The sequence below is a fragment of the Macrobrachium nipponense genome, chromosome 8 (assembly GCF_015104395.2).
Source record: "Macrobrachium nipponense isolate FS-2020 chromosome 8, ASM1510439v2, whole genome shotgun sequence".
Taxonomy (NCBI): Eukaryota; Metazoa; Arthropoda; class Malacostraca; order Decapoda; family Palaemonidae; genus Macrobrachium; species Macrobrachium nipponense.
In genome coordinates, this window is record NC_087203.1 from 38,581,215 (window position 1) to 38,594,702 (window position 13,488).

Below are 13,488 nucleotides of genomic sequence, written 5' to 3' on the forward strand. Positions count from 1 at the left end.
TGAGACCTTACCTTACAGACCTTACATCTTGTTCGGGTTGCCCGAGGTCCCTCAGTGTGAGGCACCTCTAATGTCTACCAGAGAATTGCTAATGCATCTTCCGGTATATTTTGCATCTTACAATCTTGGATGGTCTCGGATGCACCTTAGGTATTTGTCGAGCTTAATCTTAACAGGGTTAAACACATCTACGCTCACTCCTGATATATTCCTCAGATGAGCTGGCAACGCATTCAATAGACTCTGCATTATTGATGCTGGTGCGAAGTGTATTAATGTCTTGTGTGCTTTCCTTAGTTTTCCTGGTATAGTTTTGGCACTATTAATCTACCTCTGCTTGCTCTTTATGATATTTTTAGCTCCATGATGTTTTCGGCAATTCCTTCTATCTGTTTCCATGCCTGAATTATCATGTAGCGTTCTCTTCTCCTTTCTAGACTATATAATTTTAAAAATTGTAGTCTTTCCAGTAGTCAAGATCCTTAACTTCTTCTATTATTCTTCTGTTATTAGGTGCCCTTATGTGTCTCGTTATTAGGTCCCCTATATGCATATAGCTTTCCTTCTCTATCTCCATAATTTATTGATTCAAATTTATCAGAGTTGAACACCATACTATTTACCTCTGCTCATTCATATACTTTGTTAAGGTCTCTTTGTAGCGCGTTCCTATCTTCATCACAAGTAATTTCTCTACTTATTCTTGTGTCATCGGCGAAACTACTCACTACCGAGTCCTTAACATTACTGTCTATGTCTGCAATCATAATAACAAACAGCAATGCAGCTAGCACCGTACCTTGTGGCACACCGGATATTACCTTAGCTTCATCCGATTTCTCATCGTTTGCAATAACTATCTGTTTTCTGTTGTGTAAAAATTCTTATATCCATCTTCCTACTTTGTTCACTATATTATGTTTTCTAATTTTCTTCGCTAATATATTATGGTCTACCTTGTCAAAAGCTTTTGCTAAGTCTAGATAAACCACATCTGTTTCTTTTCCGTTTTATATATGTTCTCACGGTGAACTAACAGTTGGGTGTGTACTTTTTCTGGGTACAAAACCATGTTGTTCTATATTAAACAAATTATTTTTTTACAAAATGTTTCATAATATTTTTCTTCACTAGCAAACTTACCCATCTACGATGGGTGATAAAATACGGGTGCAGAAGTGAAAAATTTATATGTACTATTTGTTCACAATATTAAATAAGGGCGATTTTTATACATACCTAACTACAGAACCTCTTTGTACACAATATTATCAGTTTCCACAACTTAATTTCAAGTTGGCAGAGTCAGTTGCTCTGCTCATCGCCACATACAGTAGGCCATGCGTGAACATGGGTGACGGCAGAAACACACCAACCACGATCCAAAGTCTGGTCCTGCGACTTGTTTGCAGTGAATGAGAACGCCAGGTTGATGGGAAACTGCCTGTGCCATAACTGGAACGAAACTGGTTGTCCGAAGGCATCAGAGGTCCGGGGGGGATGACGATGTTTGCCGGTGAGAGGGCCCGTTGCTATCACTGCTTCGATGACGTGGGAGTTTAGTTCCATAACAGTGTACCTCGTTACGTTGCAATGTCCATTGGCAGGATCAAAATTCCGAAGCAACATAACCGGGCAGTACTTCTTCAATGTTATTTTGTGCACTGGCAGTCCCAATGGATTTAAGTTATTCAAAAAATCTTGCGGATATTGATGATAATTTTCATCTTCTATTGTGTCCGAGCTGAAATATTCGCGACTTTCTCCGGGGAAGTTGTACAGAAATTATGTATGAAAATTCGTAAAGTAACTAAGTCTACGGGAATAACCCGCCTCATTTCATGGCCAGAAACAGCTCCGTTTCAGGGAATCCCTTCTCACCCCCACCCCCTACAAAGGAGGGGGTTAGGTTGGATGAAACCCCATTTCTAGGGGTGAATTCTCTCTTATATCTTTCTGCCTTCATTTCTTAGAGGGCCTATTTCTGTTCTTCTTTTATTCATCTTTTTCGCATGAGTACAATAGTAAGGGGTTTTGCTTGATATTTACTAGGGTTTTTTCTTCTAAGTCCCGTTTTTCATTTTCTTTTGATTGTATAATCTTTTGTTCTGCATTTTCTATCGTACTTTTTAGTTCCATCACTTTCCATGCATTCTTTTCTTTTGCAAGACCTTTTTTCCACCTTCTGATTTTCTGGAACAAGATCTTTCCGTCTCTTGGTATGCATGACTTATGTTTACTTTTCTACTTCTGTATATATTTATCCACTATTTTCTCTATATTAGTTTATTATATAAACTAATAATATATCCGTATTTACTTGTATATCATCACTTACGAATATGTTATCCCAATCTTTGTTTAATTCTTCATTTATTTCTGACCATTTTATATTTTTACTGTAGAAATTGTATTTTCCATATACTTCCCACTTTTTTCATCTCTTGCTTATCTCCGTTTTCACTTGCTTTGGAATGGACTGTTAATTCTATGATACTATGGTCTGAAATACTCGCATTATAAACAACTATTATTTTCTTTAACATAATTCACCTCGTTCACAAAATACTAGTCTAAAGTATTTTCCTTCCTTGTTTGGCAGTGATTTATTTGTTGAACGTTGTATTCTAGTAGCATATCTAATAGCTTTTCGAATTGCCTCTTATCTCCTGCACTACTATTACTCTCTTTTTTTTTATATGTATAGATACAACCACAATATCCTATTCGTTCTTTCCAATCTACGAAAGGAAAGTTGAAGTCTCCGGATAGGAGAATAGTCCAGTCTTGTGATTTCTACATATATCATCTAATTTTTCTATTATTGTGTCAAACTCTTTAGTATTAGGGGTTCCATATATTACTATGTTCATTAATTTTTCAGTTTCAAATTCTGCCGATATTAGTTCACATTCTGAGTTACTATATTTCTCATATATTTTTCCTTGTTTTTTGTCTTTCCAATATATTGCGGTTCCCCCTTGATTCCTATTTTTTCTATCTGATCTATAAGTTTGGAACCCCTTTATTTGATCATCATTACCAGTCTCTTGGGATACTAGGTTTCACTTATATTCATTATATCTATTTTCTTTTCAATTTGGGTTAGTTCTTCTAAGAACTCAATTTTTCTTTTTTGAGTTACTCGTAACTAAACCCTGTGCATTCATCACTATGATGGTTTGCGTGTTATCCCCTTCATTTAATATGGGTAATAATATGGATTTTCCCATGTCTCTTTCCTGTTCTGGCATGTTGTTCTTTTCTTCATTTCCAGAGAGAGAGAGAGAGAGAGAGAGAGAGAGACCAAAATGTGTAACCAGATGTCAACGCTGGCGGGTTTATAGTCCAAGTAAATAGCGTCTGGTGACTACATTCTGAATATTCATATCTACCTTTGGGGTTACCCCTTTAGCAACCTAATATACTTATAAATACGGTTTACATGAATTTGGGTAACTCAGAAGTTGCTTCGTATTATCATTTACGCAGGGGGGACGGTAACTAGAAACTTTATATATATAATGCCTTACAAACCCGGTATTAATGAATCAAAATATATATATATATATATATATATATATATATATATATATATATATATATATATATATATATATACATATACATATACACACACACAAATATATATATATATATATATATATATATATATATATATATATATATATATATTAATGCACACATATATAAGAGTGAGTGTTTGTTTCTATGTTTGTGAGTGTATGAAAGGTCACCGAGGAAGAACTCGGGAGCAAAATTATCCAGCCATCATTTCTTCTCGTTTACCAAAGATAAATTTGTTCTCCTTACGAGACGGGGTTTCCATCCAAAACGCCTTTCTTTATCCCTGGCGTCAGATTCTAAGAGGAGCTGGGAGAGAGAGGCGTCTCTGGAAACTTCCTTTTTTTTTTTTTTTTTTTTTTTAAGAAATCATCCGCTCTCTCATTCTACATTAATTTTCCTGCATAAAATGTACTGAAAATTTGGCTGTAGTCAATGTATACATAACCAAAGGTACACTGGACGCATAATACATAAGATACAATTAATGTAAATCTTTCCTGAATGAGAACTACATAGAGACTATAATAATAAAAACTGCATTGATAAAGTGTACCAAGATTTCACTGCAGATCCACAATAAACGTACAGTGTGCCGTAGTCTTAATTACCTCGAAAAATCTCAAGGTCATCTTTGCAACCATACAATAACTAGTTCTATGATTTCACTTAAATTCCACCCTCGTCCTACCATACAAAGACATAGAGGAGCTGACGAAATTAACGAAACAAAGATGGAAGCCACAAGCAGTAAAAACCTACTATAAACAAAAGAAAGACTTCATTTTAACTGTACCTCCTGAGGACCGCTGTTAAATTGTTATGCTCGCAAAGTCAAGGCGAAGTTAATCTGATCCAGGGAAATTCTGGACCAATGCACAGTCCAGGTGAGTGGTCTGGATCATATGAATGGGTGAAACGGATGTTGACTGGTGGAGGAATACATCAGTGGTCGTGTTTACTGTAGCAGATAGCAAGGATTTAACCATACTGCCCACCAACCCACGGGCCCCCCCCCCCCCTTCTCTCTCTCTCTCTCTCTCGTCCTCTCATCCCCTCTCTCTCTCTCTCTCTCTCTCTCTCACACACATTATTGGTAAGGTTATTACTTTCTGGGCTTTACTGAAAAAGGTAAAAAAAAACCATCTCCAAATTTCCCAGATTAATAAATTCTCCATTTGTTAAAAAAAACAAAACTGTTTTAAGTAACAAAAAAATTTACTCTCTCTTGTATTCAAAATCCTTCTGCTTTCCCCGTCAATTTGTTAAAGGGAAATTTTTTTTCTTCATTAGCAGCAAAAAAAAATTACATTTATCTCTCTTATATTCAAAATTACGTTTAAAATCCTTCTGATTTCCCCGTCTGCGGTGTAAAAGTGATAGAAACTTAAACATGAATAGCTTAATGAGGGACTTCCTCAAGAAACAATGGATCGCTAATTATACGTTCAGATAAGTTGTAAGTTATTCTTGCGATATAGTTAATTGGACATTAACGACACTTGTTGCTGCTTATTCGCGAATATAAAAAGCATCACGGTGTTCATGACAAAAACTCATAATTAAATTCATAATTAGTCACATGTTACAAACTTACCTAGCACTCAGCTATGAGGTAAGCTGACATCTATTTTAAGCACAAAAAACACTGAATTACGCAACAAAGTCAGTCTGTAACTTTCTTGAGGGCTCAATGCTCTAAAAGTCATCGTGAGACGTTGTTAGTTTGGTTGTATGGTATTTTTTACGTTGCATGGAACCAGTGGTTATTCAGCAACGGGACCAACGGCTTAGAGTGACTTCCGAACCACGTCGAGAGAGAACTTCTATCACCAGAAATACACATCTCTGACGCCTCAGTGGAATGGCGGAGAATCGAACTCGCGGCCACCGAGGTGGTGAGACGTTGTTTCCCAATCAAGCGAACAGTTCGGATCACACTAATGACAAATCACTTATTAATTATATAATAATTCCCCTTGGGTGTATAAGTTTTTCCCGAGATATAGTGAAATGTATACAGAATAAAATCAATCTCTCTCTCTCTCTCTCTCTCTCTCTCTCTCTCGTCTCATTCTCCTCTCTTCCAGTCACTCTTCCTCGCTCTCCTTCATATATATCATTATATATATTAATATCATATATATATATAATATATATATATAGATATATTATAACATATATACGAAATATATATAGATAACATATATAAACAATATATACATATATATACATATATATATAATAATATATATCTATATCTATCTATCTATCATTCTATCTATACTATCTATCTATCTATCTATCTATCTATCTATCTATCTATATCATATATATATATCTATATATATATATATATATACATAAATAATATATATATATATATATATATATATATATATATACATACATATCTAACAACGGGAGCATCCCCCCTGTTATTCTCATATTTGGTAAGCGTTTAGCCAAGAGCGGAAGGCGAACTAAGTCTGGTAACACTTTCTCTACCCCCCCCCCTCTCTCTCTCTCTCTCTCTCGGTACCCAACTCTCCTTTCCCCCGCTCCTCTCTCTCTCTCTCTCGTCTCTCTCTCTCTCTCTCTCTCTCGCAAACCCTCCCAACTAACCATTATCTAAGGTCACCAAATCAGAGTCGGAAAACTACAAATATACGTTTATTCAAAGTAAAGTACTAATTGAATAATTCGGGTTCTTACAAGATAATTAATAGAATGATAACTCACAGTTCAAGTCTCACAGACAACCCCCCCCCCCCCCCACCCCCCCCCCCGTTATATTTTAATAGTCTTAATCAGTAATTAGTCACACCAATTATCTCTTCTCCAAAACACAGTCCCCTCACTAGGACACGTAGTCCCCTCCACTAAATCCGCCCACTGCAGCTTGGAATATCACACACTCTCAAAAGGAAACTTTTTGGTATACGCCATCGTGGCTCTGCCTTTCTCGCACAGACCTCTCCGTAAGTCTTTCCATAGTTTTGGCTAAGCATGCCATTATGAACGGAAGAGGCGCACACGTACAAATGAATTCACACTCTTCGTCAACGCCCTGAAACTACTTTCAACTGGTTTCAAAGTCACCTTCTCTCCAACGCACATAACTACAGGACGATCATTGATCAGCTTAGGTACATCACGCCACCCAAAAAGGTACATCAGCATTCTTAAGCTGAGATGTCTTGTCACTTGGACTCTCTGTCTCCAGGGAAGTTAAAATATGAAGTCTGTACATTCCTCCTTTTACAATATATATATTAATTATATATATATATATATATATATATCTATAGATATATATATATATAAACATAACAGTACATATACATACATGTACATAAGTCCATGATGTTAACTGGGATAATTCCTCGATAATCTGCAGGGTCTAAGATCACCGCAAAAGGAACCTGTTGGAATCCATCTTTATTTTTGAAGCCACGTCAGCAAGGAATTTTAATCTCCATCCTAGATTGTCCCTTGATCTCTCTCCTTGTCTCTTTTGCTTCAAGAACACGCCGCCCATATTAACAGACTGTAACCCCGCCCCCCCCCCCCTTTTGTTTGTTGTATATAAAGGTCCGTCAACTTATTTTCAGTGTGAACTTGAAAATGTAGAATATACTACGCAATTACTTGTTCCAAGTCCCTAGTTTTTCACTCACCTTTCTATATATATATATATATATATATATATATATATATATATATATATATATATAGTATATATATAGGTGTGTGTGTGTGTGTATATATATATGTATATATATCTATATATATTTAAATATATCATAAAATAGACATACAAAATATGTACATATTTTGCATGTATGTATATCTATACACACAAAATATGTACACACACACACACACACACATATATATATATATATATATATATATATATATATATATATATATATACATATATATATATATATATATATATATATATATATATATATATATATATATATATACACACACACACAATTCATTGAAATTTTAGATAAGCAATCATCCATCAATCGCAACCACGCAAAGCCATCAGACACGGGGAGAGAGGGCCATCATCCGAAATTCGTCGCACCCTTGCCTTTGAGAAGAGAGGAAAACTGGGCTTTTGGAAGCCCGCGCCAAAGATAGCGGGTAACAAAGCTTACTCTTGTATTACATATCTGCATCTCAAAGCTTTGCCGACTCTCCATCCAACTGGTTCGGGGCGCATCAGGCTCCAGAGTGGAAGAGCTCGTAAGGGTCATCCTCTCGAGGGAAGAGGGCGGGAAAGCGCCCTCAACGACGGAGCCTCCAATAGCATCTTCTGGATCGCGAGGTTCTTCGATGGAGTGCCACCACCACCACCACCACTACCTCCTCCGTGCGGGGGAAAGTTTGAACGGCATTTCCATACGAAGAAGTTGGGAAATGGAAAGGGTGTGTGTGTGCCAATAAACTGGCAAAAGATGAGGCCCCCCCTGAGAGTACCCGCCTAGCTAGAAGGGGGCGGGGGATTTAGGGAAGGGGGAGTTTGAAAGAGGAAGGAGTTGGTCCATAGCTCTCCCGTTAAACGGTTTTAGATAAGAGGAAACTTGCATAGAGTTATATTTTACGAAACCGATTAACTTCGAAAAAGGGTGATTTGCTATTGGCAAGGCTAAAGAATGGCGCAGCATGAAGACGGATTGACTGATTTATGTCATCTGGCGTAGCAAGGATATGGTGGTCATCAAAACACTTCTTATACAATACCTTGAACATAATAATCTTCATGTTATTTTGTTTACATAACGCTGTGTGAACACGCTGGCGTTTCCGTTCATGAATAGAAGCTGAGAGAGGAAACTAAAACTAAATAGAAAATAGAAACTAAAAGGGGAAACTAAAACTAAATAGAAACCAAAAGGGGAAACTAAAAGTAAATAGAAAATAGAAATAAACGTGGAAACTAGAACTTAATAGAAACTAAAAGGAGAAACTACAACTAAACAGAAAATAGAAAGGGGAAACTAAAACTAAAAAGAAAATAGAAACTAAAAGGGGAAACTATAACTAAAGAGAAACTAAAAGGAGAAACTAAATTAAATAAAAATTATTAACTAAAAGGGGAAACCAAAGCTAAATAGAAAATAAAAGGGGAAACTAAAATTAAATACAAACTATAAGGGGAAACTAAAACTAAATATTGCATAGAAACTAAAAGGGGAAACTAAAACTAGACAGAAAACAGACACTACAAGGGTAAACTAAAACTGAATACAAAATAGAAACTAAGAGGGAAAACGAAAATAAAACTTGTGTCAAATACAAACGGGGGATATAACAAAACAAAACAAAACCAACATCATCCACAGCAATACTAATTACCCTCTTTATAAAATGGCGCAACAAACACAAAATACGCTCACGGTCTATTTTACTTCCAAACATTCCGGGGAGAGTTATCATTCACTGTGGCCTTGGTGTTGTTGATACGGATAAGCTACAACTGAGGACTGTTGACCCAGATGGAATGACCCACTGTCATTCCAAAGAGTAACACACACAAACACATTCATGGTCGATAATGTCTTTCTAAGGTAACCTCGAAACACATCACTTACAAATTTTCGTCAGTGTTATGAATATATCATCAATTGTAAATATAAACAAGGCGTGATCCGACCTCTAGCTTGCTCGGGACGCATGCAAGATTTTACCCTCAAGCATAAGCTGTAAATATTATACTCCTAACTTAATGTGAAATGGTCTTCGTCATTAATACTTAGTATTACTCATAATAACAACAAGGATCAAATAAAAAGGACACTAATTAAATACGATCATATGAACAGAAATATTGTCTCTAAATATTAAAATTTGCTAAAATCTACTGTCAAATAGAGCCTTGTTTCACCAACAAATATTAAAATAAATATTATATTTTATTAAAAATAATTTTTCTGCACTGTTTAACATGCAAGTTATTTATTTATTTTTTAATTTTTTTTTATTTGAATACATTATAAATATCCTACACTAAAATTCCAGCATCTTTAGCTCAACGCGAGACACCAGTTTCAAACCTTTTTAAGCTCTTCCATGGACCTTTCCTATCCCCCCCTTCCCAGCAAAAACAACTGCCACTACCACAACAACAAAACAACAACAACAAAAAAGTAGTTTGTAGGGTTATTCCCCGAATAAGCGAAAACTGTATTCCACGCTGTGCAAATATAAATAAATAAATAAATAAATAAATAAATAAATAAATAAATAAATAAATAATAATTAATTAATTAATTAAATATATAAACGCAAAACAGAGCGGATACGCGACAAAAATATATGATATTAATGAAAACTGTCATGTTGCTGAAATCAATTAAGATTTTGCCAAGAAATGAAACATGATTTTCGTAAGATAAGAAATATGACTTTTCTGGGAAATTTCTTCTGAAGAATTATGAGCAACGGTTGCATATGAGATGCTAATCACTCGTTAGAACCTAATGCTATACATGATTCCTCGCAAATACAAAAAAATCACCCAAACCTGTAGAATAATGACTGACTGATTAAAAGCATCGACTCTTCTTCTTTCCACTACCTTCTATCAAAGGCATCATCCTCCACCAACATCAGGCATGGTTTGTTATCTGGCAAAGGGGTTGTTAGGACCATATGCCCTTGGTTCATCAACCACAGTTATTGGCGGTCGGCATCTCCTTTGACTAAAAGTCCACCTGCAAGGCAGCAGTTTCAACAGTTATTGGCGGTGGGCCTAGCCTTTTACTAAAAAGCAAGACTGCAAGGTAGCAGTTTCCACGGTTATTGGCGGTGGGCCTAGCCTCTTACTAAAAAGTAAGACTGAGAGGCAGCAACTGTCCTTTTAGTCGCCTTTTACGACACGCAGGACCTACGGCCGTAGTATTCTTACACCCCTACCACAGGGTCAAATTAAAATAATCGACGCCGGTCTCTCAAGGCTACGTCTATTTTCGTATCTGGATGCAACTCCTAAAGTTCCAACACATTTTCGCTGGAGGTTCCTTACACGCACATTTTCTTAATTTTATAAACAATGACGTCATTGTGGTTTCACGCATTCGTAATGAACAGTGTAAATAGTATACTACTTAAACTCACCTGGACGATAAGAGGTCGGTCGCCAGGGCAGGTAGCCAAATTCTCCTTTCGGTACCTGGCATCTTTGACGAAGACGTGGGCATGCAGCATTGGGGTGTAGCATAACTCAGCTCCTGAAACGTGAAAGATAACTTAGTCACGAAAACGTATGCATGAGGTTATGTATGCAAAGAAAAGTTCAGAAAAATTAAGAAAAATCATGTATATCTATTTATTTATGTATGTATGGACTGAGAATATTCTTTTAGTCATAAAATTTACCATTGTTTTTTTAGTACAGATAAATTATTTCCGGTCTCGATGACCATATTCGTTACGACTTCATTTTCAGAAAGTTAATGATGAAATAAATCAATCAATCACACTTGTGAAAATATCAATAGTTTATGTAATCTTAAGCTGCCCACGTAATAATCGCAGATGCAAGAAATACTACAGGTGATGGAAGCCACATGGTCAACTGGCCTATAAGCACAACAGGTGTTTAATGTGAGAACGCGTATAAAGAGCAACACGTGTTTCAATAACTTTAGAATGTGTATGAATTAAAAAAAAAAAAGTTGGAGGTTCATCTGGAGGCACCTGTTCCAATTCTCGTCCCTTCCTTGGAACTGGAATTTGATATGCAATTAAATTTGACTTAGGCGACCCGCCCTGGGTTATTAAATCAATATAGGAGTCATTAACCAGTTCGCCGTCATTAAAAGATTTATCGGTTTTGGTATGGAATACAACTCTCTCTGCAGATGACTTTCACGTTTCTCCGTCTTTTAAACACGTGATAAGTCAAGAGTTTGCACAGAAAAATGTACAAGGTAAAAGTAATCATAATAACAGAATGATTATACTACTTATGAAGTCTGCATCAGGCTACTTTTAGGTAAGATCTTATACGTTTAGCCAAGATTCTTGAAAAAAAAATATATATATATATCATGAATTTACTAGAGGGCCCCTCTCTCTCTCTCTCTCTCTCTCTCTCTCTCTCTCTCTCTCTCTCTCTCTCTCTCTCTCTCTCTCAAACCGACAGTGAATATTTATCAGTTTTTCTCTTTGTAAACGTCAGTATTTATCAATCTCTCTCTCTCTCTCTCTCTCTCTCTCTCTCTCTCTCTCTCTCTCTCTCAAAACGACAGTGAATATTTATCAATTTTTCTCTCTGTCTCTGTAAACGTCAGTATCTCTCTCTCTCTCTCTCTCTCTCTCTCTCTCTCTCTCTCTCTCTCTCTCTCATACTGTGTCAGATTTAAACAGCTCGACAAAGCTAACATGACTCAAGGCATGCATGCATGTACCCCTCTTCAACAAAGGTAAAAATAAAGTCGACGAAAAGTAAGAAGGATAACTCGCAAGTCTGGTACATAATGTAACGAGCACCAGATTGACGAGTGGAGGGCGTGAAGGACTTGTGCCTCCAACATTCACTTTCCAAGGCCAGTGCCAATTGCAGGGCGTAAAAGGTGAGCCTCACCTCACAATTCACATTTCCAATTACCAGAGCAATCTAAACCCTGGCAAAAAGTCTTTGCAAAGTTTCCTTGGGGGTGGGGGAGGGTGTTTGAATGGAAAGAGTCCCCCGGGAGGGGGACCTGGAAATAATAGAAACGTTGATGGGGGTGGGGTGGGGTGGGGTATTAAAAAATCATCTGCTGTCCTAACACCGCCTCTCATCCGACCCCCGTTCCAAGACCCAACTACACCATTCCTCTCTACGATACGAGAGATCAGCGAACAGCCTCTATCAGGTTAGAAATTTAGGGAGGGAAGGAGGAGGGGTGGGGGAGAGAGAATGGGAAAAAGGGGAGGGAGGGAGGGAGGGAGGGGTTGAAGTGAACGAATAAAATGCGTGGCTGAGCAAATGAATACTCATCCCAAAAATGAAGCGAATTCCCCCCTCGTCTCGTCTTTTTCAACGGCGCTCTCCAACCGGACGATACTACTCCTCTTTTGGGGCAACTTTCATTTTTCTCTCTCTAAAAGGTTTGAACAAGAAATAAAAGGGGCATTAGATGAGCGCCGTTTTATTATTGACTATCGAGTGACGCATGCGCAAAAGGAGGATGAGAGAGAGAGAGAGAATTATTTCAAATGGAGGTTGTGAGTGACGGCTACCTTGACCTTTCGAGGAGAGAAAAAAAAAGGCAATAGAATCCAGCGACGAGAGACTGAAGGACCATGCTCTCCAAGAGGCAAATAACACAGAAATGTAGGGATACAGAAACAGGTGTAAAAATAGTTGAAAGTGGCGAGGGGGGGGGGGGGGGGGGGGGGGGGGGGGGGACAAAGGCGGGCCATGCGAGAAGAGAGAAGCTTGTGGGGAAAAAAAAGTAGCATGTACATGAAATTTATTTAGCTTTCCAAGGGACCATCTCCTTTTCTCCAAAAAATACAACTGATTAGAATTCTATTTTAAAAAGATCTTGATAATTAGGGTCAGATAAGATATTTATCACTTGAAATGTACTACATGCGACAAGGGGACACTCTCCTTTCCTCTTTAGAATACAATTGATTAGAATTTTAAAAAGATATTTACATTTAGAATTAGATGGCAGCTATGTATTCATAATTTGACATGTGGAATATGTGACAAGGTTTATACTGGTTAATCAGCAGACTTTCAACCGAGAAAAAGAGGAAACAGAGATGCTATTAAAAGAGAAGCAGAAACCAGAGCTGTTGTTAAAAATATATCGCAAGAAAATCATCTTATCACAGACTACTAATATACAGACTTGTCAAAATGTCAAATACGCATAGACG

At 37.0% G+C, this 13,488-nt stretch overlaps 1 protein-coding gene across 1 annotated transcript in view; it reads right to left on the reverse strand.

Annotated features, from left to right (window-relative positions):
- Positions 1 to 13,488, reverse strand: part of LOC135222693 (tRNA-dihydrouridine(16/17) synthase [NAD(P)(+)]-like) — a 160,163-nt gene that overhangs the window by 52,739 nt on the left and 93,936 nt on the right. The window contains 1 exon segment of the mRNA XM_064260877.1: positions 10,726 to 10,838. Coding sequence (XP_064116947.1) covers positions 10,726 to 10,838 — 113 coding nt within the window.